General features: G+C 38.1%; 1 protein-coding gene across 3 annotated transcripts in view; it reads left to right on the top strand.

Annotated features, from left to right (window-relative positions):
- The window catches only part of AGTR1 (angiotensin II receptor type 1), a 49794-nt gene extending 34134 nt beyond the window's left edge, over positions 1-15660 (top strand). For all 3 annotated transcript variants that reach the window (XM_038417340.2, XM_043492463.1, XM_038417335.2), the window contains exon 2: positions 6837-15660. In XM_038417340.2, coding sequence (XP_038273268.1) covers positions 6886-7965 — 1080 coding nt within the window. In that variant the 5' untranslated portion in view covers positions 6837-6885 and the 3' untranslated portion in view covers positions 7966-15660. The remainder of the gene's footprint in view (positions 1-6836) is intronic.
- The last annotated feature ends 8426 nt before the right edge of the window (positions 15661-24086 follow it).

The following is a 24086-nucleotide window of genomic DNA, read 5'->3' as shown; positions in this document are numbered from 1 at the left end:
TCAAATCTATAATTGTCTATTGGTAAAAGTGATCCTGAAATGATAGAGTTCGTGATTCCAAGGAATGATGGGAGGGACAACAGCAGAATAAAGACAGTGGATTTCAAGAAGGTAGACTTTACCAAACTCAGGGAGTAGGTAGATAAGATCCCATGAAAAGCAAGCCTAAGGGGGAAAACAGTTTGAGACAGCTGGCAGTTTTTCAAAGAGATATTATTAAGGGCACAAGATCAAACTATCCCACTGTGTAGGAAAGATAGGAACTATGCCAAGAGATCCCCCTGGCTTAACTAGGAAATCTTCAATGATCTGAAACGCAAAAGAGAGTCCTACAAAAAGTAGAAAATAAGTCAAATTACAAAGGATGAATATAAAGCATGTAGGGACAAAATCAGAAAGGCCAAGGCAAAAAATGAGATTAAATTAGCTAGAGACATCAAGAGGAACAAGAAAACATTTTACAAATACATTAGAAGCAAGAGAAAGACCAAGGACAGGCCAATTACTCAATGATGGGAGAAAGACAATTACAGAAAATCTGGAAATGATAAACGTGTTAAATGTCTTTTTTGTTTCCGTTTTCACCAGAAAGGTTAATAGCAACTGGACATCTGACATAGTGAATGCCAGTGAAAATAAAGTAGGAAAAGAACAAAAGTTAAAAATTGCTTAGACAAGTTAGATGTCTTCAAGTCAGCAGGGCCTGATGAAATACATCCTAAAACTGACAGTGGAGATATCTGAGCCATTAGTGATTATCTTAGTGAAAACTCATGGAAGACAAGAAAGATTCTAGAGGACTGGAAGAGGGCAAAATCCAATCTATAAAGAGGGGAATAAGGACAACCTGGGGAATTAAGCTGACTGGTCTGCAATTTCAGTACCCGGAAAGATAATGGAGCAAATTTTTAAGGAATCAATTTGCAAACACCTAGAAGATAAGGTGATAACTAACAGTCACCATGGATTTGTCAAGAACAAATCATGTCAAACCAACCTAATAGCTTTCTTTGACATGCTAACAAGTCTTGTGGATGAGAGGAAGTGGAAGATGTGGTATATCTTGACTTTAGTAAGGCTTTTGGTACTGTCCCACATGACCTCCTCATAAACGAACTAGGGAAATATAGCCTAAATGGAGCTACTATAAGATGGGTGCATAACTGGTTGGAAAACCATTCCCATAGAGTAGTTATTAGTAGTTCACAGTCAAGGTGGAAAGACATATAATGGGGGGGGTCCTGCAGAGATCATTCCTGGGTCTGGTTCTGTTCAATATCTTCATAAATGATTTAGACAATGGCACAAGGAGTACATTTGTCAGGTTTGTGGAGAATACTAAACTGGGAGGGGTTGCAAGTTCTTTGGAAAATTCAAAATGATTTGGACAAACTAGAGAAATGGTCTGAAGTAAATAGGATGAAATTAATTACGGACAAATTAAATGACTCCACTTAGGAAGGAACAATCATTTGCACACACAAAATGGGAAATGACTGCCTAGGAAGGAATACTGCAGAAAGGGATCTGGGGATCATAGTGGATCACAAGCTAAATATGAGTCAACAGTGTAACACTGTTGCAAAAAAAAATTGAACAGCAATCTGGGATGTATCAGCGGGAGTGTTGTAAGAAGTAATTCTTCCATTCTTCTTCATGCTGATAAGGCCTTAACGGGAGTATTGTGTCCAGTTCAGGAAGGATGTGGACAAATTGGTCTAGAAAACATGACCTACAAGGAAAGATTGAAAAAATTGGGTTTGTTTAGTCTGGAGAAAAGAAGACTGAGGGAGGACATAACAGTTTTCAAGTACATAAAAGGTTGTTACAAGAAGGAGGGAGAAAACCTGTTCTCCTTAACCTCTGAGGATAGGACAAGAAGAAATGGACTTAAATTGAAGCAAGGAAGGTTTAGGTTGAACATTAGGAAAAACTTCCTGTCAGGGTGATTAAGCATTGGAACAAATCACCTAGGGAGGTTGTGGAACCTCCATCACTAGAGGTTTTTAAGAACAGGTTAGACACACACCTGTCAGGAATGGGCTAGTTATTACTAGGGCAAGTCTACACTACAGTGCTACATCAGCACAGCTGCATCCATGCAGCTGCAGTGCTGCAGCATGTTGGGTGAAGACATGCTATGCTGATGAGAGAGTGCTCTCCCATGGGCATAATTACTCCATCTCGTCAAGAAGCGGAAGCTATGTCGGTGGGAGAGCATCTCTCGCCAAGATAGCGTCAATGTGGACAGCATGAAACTTGCGTTGCTCAAGGGTGTGAAAAAGTCTCCCCATCCCCAAGCGATGCAAGTTATATCAACTTAGGTTGTAGGGTAGATCTGCCCTTAGTCCTGCCTCGAGTGCAGGGGACTAGACTAGATGATCTATGGAGGTCCCTTCTGGTCCAATACTTCTATGATTCTATATGAATGAAGAAGGGCTATAATGACTATAGACTGTACACTCCCAGACTGGAGCTGAGGCAAGCTATGAAAAGATGGACCATGTTGTTATAGAGTTTCAAAAATATGCATTCACACGAGTTCACATCATGTTGGGTGGCTCCACAACGTGCTTCAGGGGAGTATTTGCTATTTTTTTTTATAGGTTCTGGATAGTGTGACTGGCCACAAAGCTAAAACCTGTGACATTCCAGATTTTGTGAAGCAAGGACAGCCATGAATTTGAGCCCTGAAGGGTTAATAAGTTAGCATGCCATTGATAATCAGAATATAAGGTATTTGTTGTGCCAGTAGGTTTAGCGTGACTTTTTTACTTGAAAAAAATGGTAAAAATAACTGAGGGTTGTTGTTAGGAGGTTTTTAGGTTTTGTTTTGTTTTTTTGAGGCATTTGTAACAAACAAGGTACCTAGATTGTAATTTGCAGAAGGAGTTGCTGAGATTGGGCGGAATTAATTGTAGTTCTTTATAAAAGTTTTGTATTTAAAGCTACATTTAATTAGATATTCCAGTCTTCATGTAATTCCCAAGAAGCTTGAAATCTTGAAATTGCCCTTTTAGTTTTTTTTAAATTAATCAGCTTAGTAAATCCAGGATTATTCCTAGAACAAGGAAGTGTATCAGAAGGATAAATGAGGCAATAACAGATCATTACTCATGAAAAAAAACATATTTGAGGCTCACTCCATTTTTAGAAAAGAGCAACCTATTAAAGTAAAAGGATGGTCTGGTGGCTAAGGCACTGGCTTGAGCTTCAGGAGATCTAATTCAATTCCTGACTCTGCCTGATTTCCTGTGTGATCTTGGGCAAGTCACTTAGGCCCAGATTTGTAAAGGTTTTTAGGCATTCCTCAGCTAAATACTGGAAGGCCAAAGTGACTCGGCACCTAGGCACCTAAATCCCATTAACTTTCAGTGAGACTTAGGCTATGTTGACACTGCATTCGGAGGTGTGATGGCAGCTTGTGTAGGCTTTACAAGCCTCCCTTGAATCCTGGGTAAGGAGCCACTGTGTCTTCACTGCTGTTTTCAGGCATGCTAGCTAAATTAAAGCTAGCATGGGTATGCCTACCCAAACTGTAATCATACCTTCAACTGCAGTGTAGACATACTCTGAGGCTATTTCTATGCTGCACTGCAGTGAGCACCAAAGTGTTGTGCTGTAACTCCCCCATGCGGGCACTGCCAGCATGATACATCGTTCGCGTTAACTTAGTCCTCTTCTAACAGGACTACATTGGTACAAACTAGGTACCTTTTAGTTCAGTAGACAAGCCCATAGACTTCTAAGTCAGGTAGATGTTGCAACACTGAACAGAACACCTAAATACCTTTAAAAATCTGAGCTTTAATTTATCTGTGCCTCAGTTTCCCATTTTTAAAAAAAGGGAAAATAATACTCCTATTGTCTGTCTTGGGTATTTAGGTTTTAAGCTCTCCGAGACAGAAAGTGTCTCCCACTGTGTCTATGTAAAACTTTTAGCATGATCTTAATTGGAACCTCTGGTACTACTGTAGTACAAATAGCGAGCAACAACAAAGTATCAGTATTAGTCCCTGAAGTTTTTCGTTGCCTGTTCTTGCACACCACAGAAGCCCTACCAAAGCCAAAGGTGCCCCATAAAATAGACTTCACACAATTTGCACATGTTTACGCAGCTTGAACATATTTTTAGTAGACTTATGCCAAAATTTTCACACTTGGGCTCCTAAATTTAGGCACTTAGATCCATATTTAGGCACTAACTGAAGAGGTAACAGGAGCTGTGATTCCTTCCCCTGAAAACTTTCTAAAGGTTTCAGTGTGGGACAAAAACAATCTGGCCCTGGATTTTTACAGATTTGTTTTCCATTGTCAATTAAACATCATATTTTTCAATCTAAATGACTGGGATGTGTAATTTGTAAGTGGTTTATGTGTTTACAGTCCTGGTGAATGCAACAGATCACTAAGTTGTAAGACCCACTCAGTTCTGCTTATGTAACCTCTAAATAGTCGTAAGAAATTAGGCTTAAACTACTATGTCGAAAGAACATTAGAGGACAGATACCATAGAACAAAATAAGTACCTAGCCTGAATTCACAGCTTTAGATAAAACTCTAGCCTATGGCACATGTATCATATTTACTGTATGAACTAGCAAACATGACATCTAAGTATAGAATCTAAAAGACATCCGAGTAAGTTGGTCCATTTGGTACATCATCTTTATGATTATTGAAAAAGTAGCCTGGATAGACAGAAGATTCTTCTAAAATGTAATTACCTGGGGGGTTTTTTATTCCCTACCTATTATCACAGGGAGGCTTTTTTGCATATAGTCATTAGCTATTTCTGCTTTAAGTTGCAGCCTCATTGAAAATTATACTGAATCTGAGTTTTAGCTTGCCTTAAAAAGAAGCTATCAATATTGAGCAAAATCCTAAAGTCGTTACACATGTTCAGTTCAGTTGACAAAAATGTATTGACCTTCTTAATAGTATTACCTGAGTAAGCACTTCAGAATTTTACATTTACAATTAAAATGTTATGAAAAATATCATTTTAGCATTTGTAAGAACAAACCCTTTGTGGGCTGAACCATCAGCAGGTGTAAGCAGGCATAGTTCCATTGAAATCCATGGAGCCATCACAATTTATAGCAGCTGAGGCTCTGGCCTTCTGGGTTTTGTGCACATTCAGAGAGTTAGAAATGCTGGTAAACATCTGAAGGCTGCAAAGCAAATCTCTTCAACACAATTCATATAGTTTGCCATGGCTTCCAGAGAGCAGCTTGTTGGGACAGAGACAAAATTCTCACTGCATTTCAAAGTTGTTTATTTAGGTGGTTAAAATTAGTTTTTTCCCATGACTGAACTGGAACAGAAAGCAAGGACATTCAGAACCATGGAAATTTACTATCTTTAGTATTTACTGCAATGACATTAGAAAGATAATGTCATAGAAATAAAGGAATCATTTATGCTAAATGAAAACTTTCCTTTTTATTTACAGAACCACAGAAAAATGTGGAACGCCGCTACACATCCTCTTTCTTTTCCCCATTTCTTTTGTATGCATTAAGGCAATTTATAAGTAATACTTTTCCATTTGAGTGTTGTCAGTTTCAGCCTGCTGTTCTCCACTAAAGAATGTGGTATATAAACCATACCTGCTGGTTTGCTTAGAGAAACAGCTGACTTCCAGTTCTGGGGATAGGAAGAAAAAAAATTTCCTGTATCTAATTGGATGCAGTGGAGTGGAGTGGTTTTTACCTTCCAGAACAGCACTGACATTATGTATCACATTTTGGGCATTGTGTTTGTTCCTTGTTTGAGTTTTGCCTCATACTGTTTGTGGGCTAGTATTGAGGATTCCCTTAGCTGGATTTTTCTTTTGTTACGGCTTTGGTATTGGGCAGTGCATTGCAGAGGATCAATCCAGTCCCACTGAAGTCCATGGAAAGATTTTTGTGGATTTCAACGAGAGTTGATCAGGCCCTTAATTCATTACCTGGCTTTAGATCTCATCCCAAATCAGAGAACAGGGCTGGGTGAGATACGTCATTGGCTCAATAAGAGAGCAAAGCTGGGCAGGGAATTTAAATATCATACACAACTTTTATCATACTCCATATTTGGTCCTATGCAGCAACAGCTATATTCTACCTGTTCCATTTGCATCATTTCCACCTAGGTCCAATTACATAGAAATTCTCTGTGTGAATTTCCCACTGAAGTCAATAAGAGTTCCAGGCAAGAAACAACTACAGGATTGAGGCAGTTAATGTCAATGGGAATTTTGTGCAAAGGCTCTGGGGAAAATAGACCTGTGAGTTTGTACTCCTAGAACACACCACTGAATGTTTGCTTCCACCTGAAAGAAACCAAAGGTCCTATCCCGACATCAATTTGTGTGCTGAAATTCTGATTTCATAAAGAATGATGGCAGGATATGGCCGGGGGAGTGTAAAATGAAATAGAATAAATACAATGATAAGAGGTTAAAAGAATTAAGGATTTTGGTAGTGTTAAATACATAAAATAAGCATGTGTAGCCCAGGGTACATTAATACAAAAAGAGAAGACAGCACACATTGAGAGAAATATAAAGAACAGGAAAATGTTTCCCCATCAGTTTGCAAGAGGAATTTTGCCTGAACAAGGGCTCATTAAGGATTTGGCCAGTAACCCAGACTTCAACTGAATCAAATGGAGATGTTCAGTTAATGAAAAGTTAGATTAATTTCCTCACATCCTCATTTCCTTAGAAGTGTAGTTAAAATTTCCTTCAGTGAACTGGATTCATCATTGCTACGTAAGGTACAATCTTGAAATTTAATTGCAAAAAAACCCCAAAAAATCCTCACTCGTGATTTTTTTTCTTTTTCACCCAGATAAAGTTTATATTGTGCCTGAAACCAACGTGCAGCTGAAAAGATCAAGATGAGCCTTAATTCATCTACCGAAGGGACTGTTAAAAGAATCCATGTTGACTGCCCCGTTTCAGGAAGGCATGGCTATATATACATTATGGTTCCAACTGTTTACAGCATCATCTTTATTGTAGGTATATTTGGGAACAGCTTGGTGGTCATTGTCATTTGCTTCTACATGAAATTAAAGACTGTGGCTAGTGTCTTTCTGTTGAATTTAGCCCTGGCTGACTTGTGTTTCCTAATGACTTTGCCACTGTGGGCAGCCTACACAGCCATGGAATACCACTGGCCTTTTGGCAACTGTTTATGTAAAATAGCATCAGCTGTGGTAAGTTTCAACCTGTATGCCAGTGTGTTTCTACTCACTTGTCTTAGCATTGACCGTTACCTGGCTATAGTACATCCAATGAAGTCCCGACTTCGGCGCACCATGCTTGTTGCCAAAATAACTTGCATCGGCATCTGGCTGCTAGCAGGATTGGCTAGTTTGCCTGTCTTAATTCACCGTGATGTATTTTTTGTTGAGAATATGAATATGACAATTTGTGCTTTTCGGTACAAGACCCATAATACAACACTGCCTGTTGGGCTAGGTTTATCTAAGAACATGTTGGGTTTTTTAATTCCCTTTTTGATAATTTTAACAAGCTACACCTTAATCTGGAAGACGCTGAAGAAGGCTTACCAAATTCAGAAAAACAAGACCAGAAATGATGAGATTTTTAAGATGATTGTGGCAATAGTACTTTTCTTTTTCTTTTCCTGGATTCCTCATCAAGTGTTTACCTTTCTGGATGTATTAATCCAGCTACGTATCATAACAGATTGCCAAATTGTTGATGTTGTGGATACAGCTATGCCTTTCACCATCTGCATAGCTTACTTCAACAACTGCTTGAATCCCTTTCTTTATGGTTTTTTTGGAAAAAAGTTTAAAAAATATTTCCTGCAGCTACTAAAATACATTCCACCAAATGTCAGAGCACATCCAAGGCTAACAACAAAAATGAGCTCCCTTTCCTATCGACCATCAGAAAACTTAAGTTTATCCATGAAAAAGACTATTGGGTCTTTTGACATTGAGTGATGTCTTTCGTGCTATATGCTTCTAGAACAATCTTTATATGAAATAGCAAGAGTGTCAAAGTTCACCCACAGTCCTGACCATCACAGCTTACTGCACAGTACTTAAATGATCTACTAGATATCATCTTTGGAAGATTTAGCAGTGGCCTTTTATATTGTCAAGAGGACTGTTTGTTATTTTTATTTGAAGCAACCCAAGAAGGTGGCAGTTTGGAGTCTTTTAGCATCCTGCCTCAGAGCTCAGAACTTTGGAAGAAGCGTACATGATGCTCCTGGAAAGATCTCAGAACTTAGGTTAAAGCATGTCATTTGTGAATTATATGAACTCTGCAGAATTTACTTTCAACATACATAAGCAATTCTAAGCTAACCATTTGGAATTGTTATACAAAGTGTTAGCAGAGTCAAACAGAATGTTTGTTTTCTTTCACATTATATTTGGTGGGGATGGTGGAGAACAGAGTTATGTCTGAAATATGAAAAATATCCATTTTTCCTTGATACAAATATCACGTATCATTACATTTATAATATGGTGAAAATAGATATATGCAGGTCTCATTCTCATCTTAGATTGAGATTTAAGGACTTCAAGACTGTGTTCACATACCTTTTTGCTATTATTATTCATTTTAAACATGGCAAAAGTTTATATATGAAATAAAATGCAGTTTTATTTATTAACTTTTTTGTATAAATCTATGTTTCTATTAGTTATATTCCATACAAGGAAACATTACTTTGTACACACATATTTTTATCACTATGTTAAATGTAGGTTGGGTATTTTTATGGCCATAGTTTATATATGAACCAGTCTTACTCTCACTTAACCATGAATATCCCCTATTGACTTCAGTGGGATTACTCATGGAATAAAATTTTACTTTATATGAATAAGAGAATCAGAATCTGTCCCATATTAGCAAAATATGGACATCCTGTGATAAAGATTGTTAGCAAGCTTCAAAGGATCAGCCAAAATTATTTTCATAGAATAATTACAGCACTAAATGAAAAATAAACACATTAATTCAATCCACTCAGAACTTCCAAACTCCTAAAAATGTTCCATTTTCTTCAGTATTTCTGGACACTCAAAACTCCACAAAGCAAAAATGTAATAATACTTACTGGGTCAAATTCTACTCTCAATCATAGAAATGAAAATGTATGACTAAACTTTGCTCTCAACTTCTATATTTAACCAAAGTAATTATGAGCAGAATTTGATCATAAGGATATCCTGAAGGACATGGAATTATTCCCCTAAATACGCCTGAATAACTGAGAGCAAAATCTGGCCCAATAAAAAAAAATTTGCAGACAAATTCTTGCCAATAAACCTCTAATTTTTAAAATAATTTTCTCACTATAAAAGATATTTAAGCACTGGAACAGGTTACCTAAAGAGATTACAGAATGCCAGTCACTGAAGATTTTGAAGAACCGGTTAGATAAACAGTTGTCAGGGATAGTCTAGGTATACTTAATCCTGTCTCAGTGAGGGAGATGGATTAAATGTCCTCTTGAGGTCCCTTCCAGCCCTACATTTCTAAGATTCTATCATTCTAAATGAGAACAGTGACACCTCTTTGAGTAAACCTAAACTAATGATATAATCATATTTTCTTACCTTTTTAATTCACCTAATAACTTTCCAGAAAACTTTGTTCAATTCTAATTCAAAATTGTCTAATCTCTCCAAAAGCAAATCATCCATTTACAAAATAGTCTGGCAAAGAAAGATAAAAATTTCAGAAAAAGTTCCTGATAATTTCAGATGAATGGTATAAACAAATACATAACAGTGAGATTATTATCCTAAATGTAGTATTTTCACAAATTAGAGATGACACATTTAACTAGTTTTTGAGTCTGATTATGAGTTGTAGGATTATTCCCTAACTTCTGAATATAGATAGATATTATACTCAGAGAAATATTATTCCAGGATTTATTTTCACTGTGGAAAATGAAAGGCACCATTATTGTTATTTATTATATTGATTTTAATATTAAAGTATAGCTCAGAATTAGACAAATATATGTAAATGATAATTACCTAAATAAACTTTCTACTTATGTATTTAATACCTTACATTTAGGCTAAATCTGCTCTCAGATATGTACATGATATTCAGTTAAAACCAATGCGAGATATGTACCTGAAGGCAAAATTTGGTCCATTATACTTTGAATAGTATCCAAAGTAGTTGCATTGCATTAAATACAAAATAAGTTGAACCAGGAGTATTATATATATATGCATTGATATTTAGGGCCTCATCTACCAGAGAGCATCCATCTTTGCCATTGGCAGGTTGGCTGGCTGTGAATGCTACCTGGTGGACAGGCCATTTATGTATGTTAGATACTTGTATATCATCTTAAGATGAGAGATGATCTCCCTGTCTTCTCATGCATCTGAAAGCCAATTCATCTTCCAGTCTGGGGTATGAGTTCCATAGGAATAACCACCTCACAGGGTGGCAAGTTTTATTTTTGAAATTATCTGGGGGAAAAAACAATTTTCTAACAGCAGAAAATGAAAAGGGAGGTGCACTGGTCAGTGGTTTTGATCATTTTGGCCTCAGGGAAGCTTGTGCGTTAGTAACAAGCGCAGGAAAACTACTGCTCGGGGTTCTAAGCCTATACAAATCCTGGAGGAAATAAGAGAGCTGTATATTTGGATGCGTGACTAGGGGAGAGGTAGAGAAGGGGGGGGCACGTGGTGTGTTTTTAATGAACAATCAACCCCACATTGGTAATTAGAGGGAATGGGGGATTAATCTTTTGCTAAATAATTCTTTAGTCATGGCTTTTATTGGAGGAGAGGAAGAGAATGGGTGCTAAATGTATGTGGTTCCTAGTCTAGCATTTGCAAAAACAAATTAACAGAAGGTGGATAAGAAACCCAAATACTACAGATTAAAATTAAGAAATCTTTAAAAAAAAAATAGGAAGACCAAGCTTCCAAGTGTGCAGCCTCCAGGGACCCTAAGTGGAGGCAGCACTGCTAACTCTTTTAAGACACAGTCAGAAGAGTGGGAAGGACAATATGTGCAGTTCCCAGACCCTCTGCAAAGCCACCAAATTGACATTTAAGGATAGACCCCTCATCCCTGATGCTAGTGCTATGGGCCATTGCAGCAGCTCAGGAGTGTTCTTGTTTCTGTGCCTCATACCTCCTAACCTGCCCTGGAATGCTCTCCACCGACCAAGTCTTGGTCTCTTGCACAAAGTCTGCCTGAACCAGCTATGCGTAAAGGGGGAGCCAAGAGGAGGGGAAGAGAAACAGATCTACTGCTGCAGTTCAGCTCTTTGCCTGTGGTCAGAAGGAGGGAGTAAGATTTGGCTCCTTAGACACTTCGGATGACTCCCATTCACTTCAATGGGCCTTTGATTAGGCACATATAATTTGCCCTCAATATAAATACTAGTTATACAAGCCTAAGGAGAACAAACTCCTAAGGGCTTAATAAATACAGGGTTTAATAAATATACTGTACACATTGTCCATATACGCTGGAAGAAGGACAGGAGACACTAGATGTGGTGTAATTAGGCCACAACTTTATTCTTAAATGTCTGGGAGTACCCAGCAGATAAAAGTGTGCAGTGTAGGCAATTCCATAATCATTTCACTATATACCCAGGGGGCTTCCATCAGCCCATCCCCTTATCCATCCTGGTCCCCAGCCAGCTGGCTGCTGGGACCTCACCAAAAGCTAGGGGGTGGCTATGAAGGAGGGGCCCCAAACACTTCCTGTTTCTGCTCTCTTAAATCCTTTACCAATCTACTTTATCTGATCACTGTATCCATTCCCTAAGGAGTACTGGCAATGGACATCCACCCAACCATGTAAGGACATGTGATATTATAGCCTAACTCCCATTTCATGTTTGCCCTGTGGGAAAGGTGGAAAAACCCCACTTCACCTTGGCCAATCTGGCGGTGAAGGAAAAATGTCTTCCCAGCACCCCAAGAAAGGAGCAAATAACACAATGCCCACAGCAAGGCCTGACAAAACCTGGGATTTCACTACTTCCACAGATGGGTGCTGCTCCATCAGGTTCAGGTAAAAGAGGGCTTTTTCTGCACCAGCATAGACCTTTAGAGTCCCCCCTCTCTTCTGGTAAACCTGGGGGGGGGTGGATCAACTTCCCCATGCTGACCTGGTCATCAGCTGCAGCCAAGTCATTCCCTGGCTCTCTAGCCCTTACAGGGGCACACACCTTTTCCAACAAGCCAGCCAAAGGTGCCCACAGCTTAATGTGCAGGAAGGTCATTATAATGTGACTATTTTAAAATAGATGCATTTATAGATCACCTTTCATCCTGAGATGGGCCAAAGCACTTTACCAACTATGAATCTGTCTTTATACTTTCCTCTGTTAGTAATGGAAACTCCTGCAGATGTTAATGGGGTCTCTAACTGTAACTCAAGGACAGTGTACAGCCCTAAATACAGGAATTACTTCACCCACTCCTGTCACTTCACACATATATGCTGTTGCCATGTTTGAATGAATATTTTGTATTTCCTTTCTGCTGGCAGAATCATGTTTAAGCAATGGTATATCTGAGATGTGCATTATATTTATTTCTATTTATTGTGTAATAGTACTTTATACAACTCATGTTTCATACTGAACATCCTCCTAGCTTGTACTTTGTGTTCTTATGCTTCATCATATTCGTGCGCACTTACTGGGCTAAATTCCAATGAAGACAATAGAGTTGTATATCTGGCCCATTATCTTAATGATTTCTGTTTTACAGAGTTCATCAAGATACTGCAGAGTGATTATGCCAAAAGGCTTTTCTGATTTTCCAGAATTATCATTTTGTTAAGATTCTCATCATGTACTTGAAATTCTGGTAGCATCAGTGGCTGTGTATGTGATTCCCAGGTTTTTCTCTTTTCCTTGTGTAGCTCCAGTACTGATTCGTCTCTCATCTAATGTGACCTTCTGGCGAAATATACTGTATATTACAATTGTACATGCTGATGTTCCCCAAGATAAGTTTTGCAAAGGAAAGAGGGCCAAATGTCAGAAACACTGAAAAAAAACCTCTACAAAGTTGGAGGTTGCTTATATTGAAAATTTTCATCATTTGAGCTTGTAGAAAGTTGTTTTTAGTATGTGATGTTATAACACTAAACAAAAAATCTGTTCATTGTGTTAGTAATAGCTAGAAAAAGTTTTGAAAGGCATATCTTTGAAAACAGCATGACCAGATCCAACTATACAATATCCATCTACCCTCATCAAGCCATTGTTATCCCACTGCAAGACCAAGGTCTCTTCAACGCTGTTCCTCTACATCATGCTGAAGGGCGTGGCAAAAACCCCACGACACCTGAGGGTGCAAGCTGACGAGGCTGTGTTATCAATCATCAAGTCTGTTTCCCCAGCAACCTTGCTACCAAGGCTGAACTAGCACATTGCTAATCCCAATGGCAAGAGTTGTCAGGCTCATTGCCATTGACTGACGCCTTAGGTCCAAGCCATGTGTATACACCCATTCCAATCATTTTGGGGGGATAACATGAATTTAAAGCAGCGTAGCAGTGAGTCATGATAACTATAACTAGTATGGTGTCCTATAACTTTAAATATACATTTTAAAAAACTAAGCAACAAGATTTAAATGTAGAATGTTTTCTGCAGTGTATTGTGCAGATAATTTGTAAAATGGTGAATGTTAACTGTTTGTTGCTTTATTAGAAATAATTTTAAATTTCATAAGGCCTTCTTGTGTAACTATATTACTCTTGTATGGGATAAGAGTTGCTTCTGTTGTCTTTATTATGAACATTAATGCCTGGGTCATCATTTAATAGATAATGTTTTTCATAGGGGCAGCTTTCCTGTTATGGCCATTTGGGAGTGACAGTTAAAATGTTTCCATTTTATTTCTAATACTTCTTGAGTATTTGTGTTATGATGAAAAGCTGAAAACTAGAGAAAGTGCAAATATAATGGCAGTTTGAATGAAATGTTAGCTCTGTTCCTCAATCACTACCGGTCATACCAAAGTTCTCATAATTAATACTATACTGTGTTCATTTGTGCTCCAGGGAGGGTCTGATCCAATTCCCTTTGAAATAAATGCAAAGACTCCATATGACTTCATTGTAAATTGGATCAGGCGCCAGACTCCATGGAGTGTTTATTTGCAGAAAGGATGCAGGATTGGGCCCAAAGACAGTACTCAGAACTTCTAGGCCGAAATCAAATGGCACAACTCTAAAAACCATGCAAATCCTTAGCTGTGCTCACCCTGCAGCATAGCCTTGTAGAGGTTTCCACACTGTAGAAAACAGATGAGGATTATAATAGATCTGGGCCTGTACATTTTTATTTAACTTGCTTAGTCTCTATCTACTTTAATTATCCCTATTATTATTTGTATTGTGGTAGTGCCCAGAGGCCCCAGTCAGGATCAGGGCCCGTTTTAATAGGAGGCATACAAACAAATGGGAAGACACAATCTCTGCCTCATGGAGCTTACAGTCTAACTGGGGGAGAATATTGGCAATAGCTAGAAACCAACTGAATAAAGATTATTTATTTCTGACAAAAGTGCAAAAATTTCAAAATCATTTTCATCCCACAGGTTTAAAAAAAAAGGAGCAATTTTTCCATTTACTCTACATTTTAAATCCAAAAATTGTAACAAAATATTTCAGATTGGTTCTTCTGCCCCTTTTTCTCCCTTTGCCACTGAAAAAGAGGAAAAATAGAATACTGTAAAGGTTTTTATTTGGAGTTTTCTTGAGGTGGGGGGGACAAAGTTTCCCATGCACACAAAAAGTTTCCCCAAAATTTTCATAAAAACAGATTTTTTAATATAAAAACTCTCACACAATAAATAAAATAAAAAAATCTTTGGGCCAGAACATTTGGAATGGATTAGTGACTAGTTGCCACTGCTTGGCAGCTCTTTCATAAAAAGAAGTTGCATTTTTTCCCTTAAGAACCCAATAGAGCAGTGGTTTTCAACCTGTGGTCTGCGGACCCTGAGAGGGTCCCCATAAAAGGGGACCATAAAAGAGGGTCCATAAAAGGGGACTATGAAAATAAAAAATTTCAGAGCCCAGAAAAGGCATTCCCTTTTTCCAATCAATCAAAAGTATGTGAATATCCCCATCCACAGGTCAAAACCCGGAAGTGTTGTCATTACCATAGGGCACAAAACTGTGGGCTTCTTTCTCATGCTGCATCCAATGCTGTGCTGAACATGTGCAACATTTATCGTTTAATTCTATTCTGTCAGTTTTCATAAATTGTTCAGGAGTCCACAAATGAAAAAAAGGTTGAAAACCACTGCAAGAGATCATTCTATAGCCACGAAAAGCTATAATATACTGCAATGTGTATTAGCTATGTGTAAATAACTTGAGATGACATATTCCTTAGTTCATTACACAAAAGATATACACCTACTATATATAAAATATATACATAGAAAAAATGAATCAAAGCCGAAGATGAGTCTATATATTTTATTTTATATTTATTTTTAAACAATGTTTAAACACACCCCCATCCCCTCACTGTGTACACTGTATGACCACTAAGAAAGAATGTAAATGACCTGCAGTGTACCCTTCAGTGATATGGTATAAACAAATTTTATTATGTGTACATTTTAGACAATATATTAATTTTGAAACTTTTTAAAGAAGCTGGCTTAGGTGATTACTTTAGTATGAATGTCAAGAAAAATACAGAAAAGATAGTGTGTATTTTCCCATATTATACACAGTTCAGTATGATATTACAAAGCATCTCTGTGCTTTCCATATGGAAATGATATATATCTGGTATTTATAAATGGAGTAGTTTCACACAATCATAGAATATCGGGGTTGGAAGGGACCTCAGGAGGTCATGTAGTCCAACCCTTTGCTCAAAGCAGGACCAATCCCCAACTAAATCATCCCAGCCAGGGCTTTGTCAAGCCTGACATTGGGGTATTTACACTAACTTTGATTATTACTTATTTTATGTATTATCCCTGATGTTTCACTCTTTTAATCTTTACATGAGAGTTGAACAGAGGATGTGTTTATTGCATAATCATTAAATAGATATTAGATATTTTGATAGGTTTTTTTTCAAACTACTAATACATGACTATCAACATTTTGACAGTAATTCAGTAGCAATTATACTACTATTCTCAGAAATAATAATGGTTTTTTCACAAAAGGTTTTCCCATCAAATTTAAGCTGTCAGAAACATTAAAACAACCTCACCCGCACTTAAACTAAGCTCATTTACTCTTCAGTTCGTAACCAGTGGTGGTTTGTTCAAGTTTTGTTTGCCTATGATGTCTAATGCAGGTGTTTAGCTTCAGCAGGATATTTGTGAACCTACTGAGGCTACTATTTGACAGTACAAACTAGGAGACAAGACACCTGGGCTCTGAATGGCTCGGCCACTGACTCTGGTAGGGCTCACTGCACAGGTAGGCATGATCACTGCACAGGTAGGCATAGCTGAGCTAGCTTTGATTGAGATAGCTCACTAAAATAGCAAGGTAGCCATGGCAGCATGAACTGCAACTCAGGCTAGCCGTTTGAGTACAATCCCGCCTGAGATCCTAGGCAAACAAATGGGCAGCTAACATGATGCCAAGGCTACACTACACTACTTTTAGCAAGCTAGCTCAGTCAGCCAGCTCTGGTATGCTTAAGTGTGTTGTCCCGACTGTGGGGTAGACATACTTTACGTGACCTTGGGAGAGTCTCTTTACCTCTCTGTGACTTGTTTACCCATCCAAAGAAAAAAAAAATCATACTGCTTTAAAAATATGAAGCCTCTCAATACCAGTGTGATATCTTTGGTTGAACAGTGCTACAGAGAATCAGTTTAAATAAGTCCCAGTATATGTAACAAAACAAAAGAATGCTGGGTTCCAATTGGAAATGCAAATTGTCTACTCTACAATATATACTCCTAAAGGTTAGGAACCAATAATGTGATTTTTACATTGCTGATGAATTTGGTTTGTAAACTAGTTTACATGATAGACTATAAATGCTTATTAAACTCAGTAAGACTACTCAGGTGCATAAAGTTAAGAATGTGCCTAAGAGTTTGCAGGACCAGGGCCAAAAAGAAACCTTAAAATTCAGGTTTGTGGTCAGTACATTACCTTTTGCCTTTATGTGAACCAGTGAACTATGGTATTGTCATAATGTTACAAAAAGAATATAGTACATTTAAAAAAAATCTTAAATTGTGTTCTTCAATTTTGACCCTCTCTCCAATGGAACGCTGCAAACTTTAAATAAATTACAGTCAAGGGACACATTTTTCACCCTGTATTTAACTGCTTATCTTGGAGCTGGTTTAGGGTCAAATGATCTGATAAATTAACTTAACCATTGACTTAAAGTTACACTATCAAAGAACCTGGCCCATTGTATTTCTGTAAAATAAGTGGCAACGGTAAAGTAGAAGAGCAGCTCTCTTCTGTGTTACCATTTTGTTGATAATGTGTCTGTGCAACAGAAGAGGCTAGCAGTATTTTGTCAAATCTAGGGCTCTATAAATTCCAGCTACAGACATGCCGAGTAGTGTTTTGAGGAGTAAGAGCCTACGTAAAGTGAGCAAGGTTGATGAATCTGGCCCAATGATTTGCATAGGTGTGACCTTTTTTTTTTGAATTCTACACTAAATCAGCCATGTCCATGCCTGAATTGTTAATTTTCCTTTATAAATTAGTTCATATACCAACTAGCAAACACATGCCGTATTTGTGTTGTAGCCACATTCTCACACACTGTAAATGCTAATGAAGTACAGGTTTGGCTTGTTTTTAGGATTTGGCAGGTGCTAAATTTGATTAACTGTATCTATTAAAGTTTATGCTTAATTCTTGTAATACATGTTCTTTTCTTAACCTTCAGATAATACTTGATCCACAGCTGTTAAAGTGGCTGTAAACTACAGAGGAAAACACATGGGACAATATCAAGGATGCAATCCATAATTTTATCATCTTATGTTTCTAGTTTTTAAATCCAATACACTTCTATAAAACACGGAGAAAGGATGAGGCTCTCTTTTATTTGTGGACTTTTTTGTCTATTACCTCAGATTATGTGCAATTACTTTAAAAGGACATCATCATCTTAGAAAAAGTCAGATTTCTGTGTGAAAATGTTTATCTGTTATTGTAAGTAAGATCTAAGGACTAAAACCGATTTCTCTCTTTCTAAATTTCACTTTGTACAGTTAACAGCACTCCCTGTGCAGTAAGATTCACTGTTTCCTTTGCATAGTCAGTTTCTCCTTCCATTTGTGTGGATCTTTCACAACAGGACAGAAAACATTTTTTTAAATGGAAAACAAGTAATAAAACCACACAAAATGGGTGGGGACTCACTGGCAGGAGTAGTATCTGAAGCTATTTTTCGCAATATTACTATTAATACTGAAAATACTTAGGCAACTTGAAATCTAATCTGTTTCAATATCCTTTTCAGCTCTTTATTTTAAAAAAAGGGGGGGGGCGCAACACGGTTTGAGCCAATCAAGGCTGAATCCCATTTTAATTTGTTTTAAAGATCTACATCTTCACACACTATAGCAATCAAAAATGTAAAAATACATGCAGGTACATGAAGTTTTACACCCAGAACTTAAACTGTTGGAAGATTCTATATTTCACCAATTTATTTCAGCAACAGTTTAAGGGCCTGATGCTAAGAGTTTTGCCATTAACTTAAGCGAGGGTATAACCAAGCCTTAAAAGCAATTCTGAAATATGATGCTCCTGCAAGCAAACATGACCCTTCAATGTGGCTTCTAGCATTCTCTCGTATCATTCTGAGATGGGTCTGCCTTAGTTCTTTCTACCTAAAGAATTACTTTCAGGAACAAACTGTATTTCTAGCCTGTTAAATGAGACTATCTTGAGTACTATATTTTCAGAAAATAGAACTTGGAATCTCTTGCAATGAACAATATTTAAGAGGTTGCATAGCATGGGTGGGGTTATCAGAAGCTCTTAGTGTTGATTTAGCTCTGCTCCTATTGATGGTTTTCCTATTGACTTCAATGGAAACTCACCAATACTGAAAATCAAGCAGAATAAAAGTTAGATATCAGATGTATAATCATGTTCTCTCTTCTGGTACACATATGAAAATGACGTACAATCACAACGCCAGCTCTTGTGTCACAATGGGATGAACACGGTGCAACCCCTGAGCCGCTTAACTAAAAGCAAGGCCAGTCAAAGTGATAGAACCTTGGGCAGCGAAGTTTTGGGGCATCTGGTTCGAGAAGGAGGGACAGCTATTAAATGTGTCAAACACTCAAATTGTGTCAAAACACTCAAATTAATGTTAAATCTTTTATTCCTTTTGACCTTCAACCCAGCTTCCTAGCCTTTTTATCTGCCTTTTCCAGTGCAGCAGCATTTCTTTTTGCCATATATTAATCAGAAAATTAACCCAATGCTATTGGCACTAAATTCTGCCTCACTAGTCTGAGAGTTTGGAATAATTTGCATTAACACATACAGTGTTGCTTAGACACAAACGGTAGAATAAAGCCATAAATTGGAGAAAAAAAATCATAGAATAAAAAAAATGTATTGGCACTTAAACATATTTTTCCCTGATTGAAGCAGAATTCATGAAACAATTACAACCCCATGACAAAGGCTGGTAATGATTAGCCTTCAAGAACTGCTGTTATTTTCTGACTGTTCAGAAGCTGTTTTTGTTTGTTTCAGGAAAGGAAGCATCAAATCTTTTATGGACAATCCAAAATGAAGAGACAGAATAGTTAGTGCCTGTTAATTATCCAGTGTCAGCATTTCACTAAAGCTCCCACTGTAGAACAGAAGGCTTATGTAATAATTTAGAATTCTAATTAATTCTTGTCACCCAAGCAGAGTTTTTGAAGTAATAACATGCCCTTTGTACTGAGCACTTATAAGTTTTCTACCTTTGTACAACATAATATAACCCAATTACAGTAAAGGAATTATAAGGGGAACCGCAGTTATGAAACAATTTTACTAAGTACAGCCAAAATGACAGAAAGAGAAATGTTAGAAAAAGAAAAGTCAATGTTGTAACAAAGTCTATTTTACATGAGCTCTTTCAGCTATTTCACTAAAATTTCTACCGCTACCTGAACAAAGATATACAATCATTTTATTTGTAGCTAAGAATTACTTCTACCATCTAGCAGTAACACATTACTTTTCTTGTTAACTTACAGTAACACAATAATGCTTCCAAAGATCAGGGGATTCTTAATAGTGTTCATAAATGTGGACCACACTTCAGAAAGACCATCACCTATTCAAAATCATGCAACATCCTTGTGGCAACTATAGCATTTGTTTATATAGAAAAAGCAGTATTGGGAAAGACATTGTGTATTTTTATCTGCTTTTAATACAACATGTGTTTACTCCTCTTTGAAAAAGGATTGATATCACGGTCTCTTCTGCTCTTTGTATCAGCTGCCTCTTCCATTTGTTCCTGCCCATGCTTCTCTGCCAACAGACCCCTCCGTCACTGAAAGGAACTACTGTACCCATTTCAGAAGTCGGATTTGTTTCACCCAAGTTTTGTGTACCCCCAAGTTTCACCTCACTTAAAAACTACTTGCTAACAAAATCAGACATAAAAATACAAAGTGTCACAGCACACTATTACTGAAAAATTGCTGACTTCCTCATTTTGTCTGTATGAAATTTTAGTTTGTACTGACTTTGCTAGTGCTTTTTGTGTAGCCTGTTGTAAAACTAGGCAAATATCTAGATGATTTGATGTACCCCCTAAAAGACCTCTGTGTACCCTTGGTTAAGAACCACTGCTGTAGGTCACCTTCTCCTCATTTCACTTGACAGGACCACATTAAGGCACAGACACTATGACCCAGATCAGTAAAGGGATTTACCCTAAATAGCTTTGTGGCTCTGGGCCTTTAAGCCCTGCCTCTTGAAGACATGTGATTATATCAGAATCTCAGCTTTCATTTTAAAAAAAATTAGATGTTTACCCCTTACTGTTAGAAGCTAGGCCTGGACCACAGGGGATGGATCACTCAATAACTGTTCTGTTAATTCCCTTTGGGGTATCTGGCACTGACCACTGTCTGAAGACAAGAAGCTGGGCTAGATGGACTACTGGTCTGGCCCAGCATGGGCATTCTTATGTTCCTCATGGTTGTGAAGGAAAGCTTGAAAACATGAATCACAGTTAACCTATGCAATGATGTTTGCCTGATTCTTCAGACAGCATGAAACAACAGTTCTAAGAAGGGGAAAGTGTTCAATTCATCTGAATAGGGTCTTAACTCCAAGCACCACTGCCCAGGAGGCTGCACCAGCACTGCCAGAGGTCTGTGTGCAGCTGGCCCAACCCACCCAGACAAGCAGATATACTCTGGCTGTTGGGTAAGTATTGTGAGTCGCCCTGCTTCTTCAGAGGGAAAGGGTGCCCCTGCTCCTCTGCTGATATTGCCTTATGCCACTACTTCTCTGGGTGAGGATGGGAAGGGGGGGCTGCCAGCACTGCTCCAAGTGTGCGGGTGGGGCCACAGTGCAAACGTGGGGCTATAGAGGCAGAGACACAGGGCCTGTCAGGGCCCTGCCCTGGATTTTCTTAAACTCACTCTCCACTTGCACATATTGCCTGGGATTCTCAGAAAGAGCCCGTGTAGCTGAAAACAAGGTCTAGCAGAAACCTAGGTCAGATGACTTAGTCAGATGACAGCTCTCTACTGACCACGAGCAAGCAATTCACATGCTACAAGATGAAAACCAACATCACAAATTAAAATATGCAGCCTATTCAATGACAACTTACTTTGGGTTAACACAACTTGGTGCAAGATGGTATCTCATGCAAAGCACAAAAATAGCTAGATTTTAATACTATAATTTGAATTCCATGATGATGGGTTGCGATCCCCCAGCATAAACACACAGCTGCAAATGGATATGCCATTGCTAAGGATCAAATGGCAGAAACCCAAGAGAATGACTTGAATGAAAAGCTCAAAGAAAAACAAATCCATAATTTGCTTCTTTTTCCTCTACCCTGAATGAGAGAGACATATTAACATCTGATACTTTCATACAATTGTAGAAACAACCAAGTAGGAACAGATGTATCCCGGCTGCATAGAAGAGTGAAATATCCTGGATAATAAGGATAAGCATTTCTTGCTGAGGGGTAATTCATTAATGGTATATCCTTAGCTTCCCATTACAAAACATGAAGGGTTTTATTTTGACATCACTTATGCAATACATAACGCACACACACAAAAGTGATGTGTAACATCAACATTCTGTTTAGCTTGACACTTGCATCTTCTGTTATTTTAAATATACACAGAAAGATCATGAACATTCCAAACAGGAGCATGGATCAAGACAAAGGAGGATGAAATAGCCCAAAATAAGCAATTTACACATCATTGCTTCTTGGAGAGAATGAAGGCCAAAAAGCAAAGCAAAGCAAGAAAGAACTGTTTGGCTTGGGGTGGCCAAGAAATTGTCTAGCCCAGTGAGCCCTCCACTGAGGAGGGTGAAGTCTGTGGCCTGGAGAGGGCCAAAGCTGTATTGTGTGTGCTTTGGACTTCGTTTACTCTGGGAGGGGATGGCTTGTTTACTTTAGCTGGAAGGCCAAAGCAGTAAAATCACTCAAGAACCCAGCTACCTGAGAGCAAGGGAAACCAAGGCACAGATTATCTAACACCAGGTGAGGTAAACTGACACTATTGTAGTGCTGTACATACTCATACTGGCAGTATTTTGAATGTAGCAAGGAAGGCAAAGCTAGAGGTTATCATCGAAGAGGCCAGTTCGGCTAAGACCTCATCCAGGGGGCAGGGACACCTTGAACTAACAGAAAGACTGGAACTTTGTAGGCCTGTAAACTGGTGTCAATCCCACCCTGCTCTTGCCACAATAGGTTATACATATGCATATTCTCAAATTTATTCCCTACCTGGGGTTTGGGTTTAACTGGTGGCTCAATTAACAACACACACACACAAATCTTAGCCTAAGCTTTCTAGACAGTTGGCTGTTCCAAGTGTTTTGCCTGCTCAACCGCCTGTCCCAGGCTCTAGTTCATTCTATGTTGGAGAGAAGCTTTTATAGCCTGATTAAAGTTAGTTGAATTCATATAAGAAACTCAGCAGTAATTCCACTGCATTTTCATGAAAGCTTCAAATACCTGATAGGATGCCTAAAACAAGGGAGTTCACTGCACCATTATGTAGAACCCTAGTATTCTACACTGTTACAAGGCCTAATATCATGACTCTGATGTGATGTCTTGCATTGGCAAAGAAGGTACTGTATACTCAGCCCCTGGCTTTGTCCCATCCATCTTGCAGGGGGAACAGATGCAGTAGACGGGGCTCAAATTTGGGATTGGAGCACAAGATACCTCTGCCCTCTCTGTTTTTTCCTTTTATATTCACATCATGACATTAAAATATTAACATGAGGTAAATCTACATGGAATTAATTTTATACACATGTATGATTATCTTCAACACTGTAATTATTTAAAAATTTCCCTTCTTTATAGTTAGAGACAATAGATATACAGAATATTTAAAAAAAAGTCAAGCAGATGTTTCTTATAGATTTTAATCATGTTTCAAAATTATACTGTAGATGCATATGAATTATACTATATTCTGTATAGCCATTGCCTCTGCAGTTCCACTTTGTTCAATTCACTAACTCCCCATTGTTAGTAAAGTTTGAGCATGCCACCTGGACATTTTCTCTTCCACACTTTGCTTGCCCTTGCCCTACCTATCCACTCTCCTGAAACTTCATCCCACTTCTTCTCCCCTCTGTATTTCAACCCTTTCATGTACCCTTCCAACTCTTTTACTAATTGCCACTCCATATCTGCACATGACAAGCAACAACTATATCTTTAAAAAATAAACATTCTTACATACACACACATTTCGGTTCCAACAAACTCAAGCAATTGCATTATCTTATCTGTGTTTTTGTCCTCCCTTGACCTACCTTCAGACTCCCCTTCCCTCCCCCACTTACTGTTATCATTCATGTTGTGCTTAAATTTAAGACT

This window comes from Dermochelys coriacea, chromosome 9, assembly GCF_009764565.3.
Source record: "Dermochelys coriacea isolate rDerCor1 chromosome 9, rDerCor1.pri.v4, whole genome shotgun sequence".
NCBI lineage: Eukaryota > Metazoa > Chordata > Testudines > Dermochelyidae > Dermochelys > Dermochelys coriacea.
This window is presented reverse-complemented; position numbering and strand designations above follow the sequence as displayed.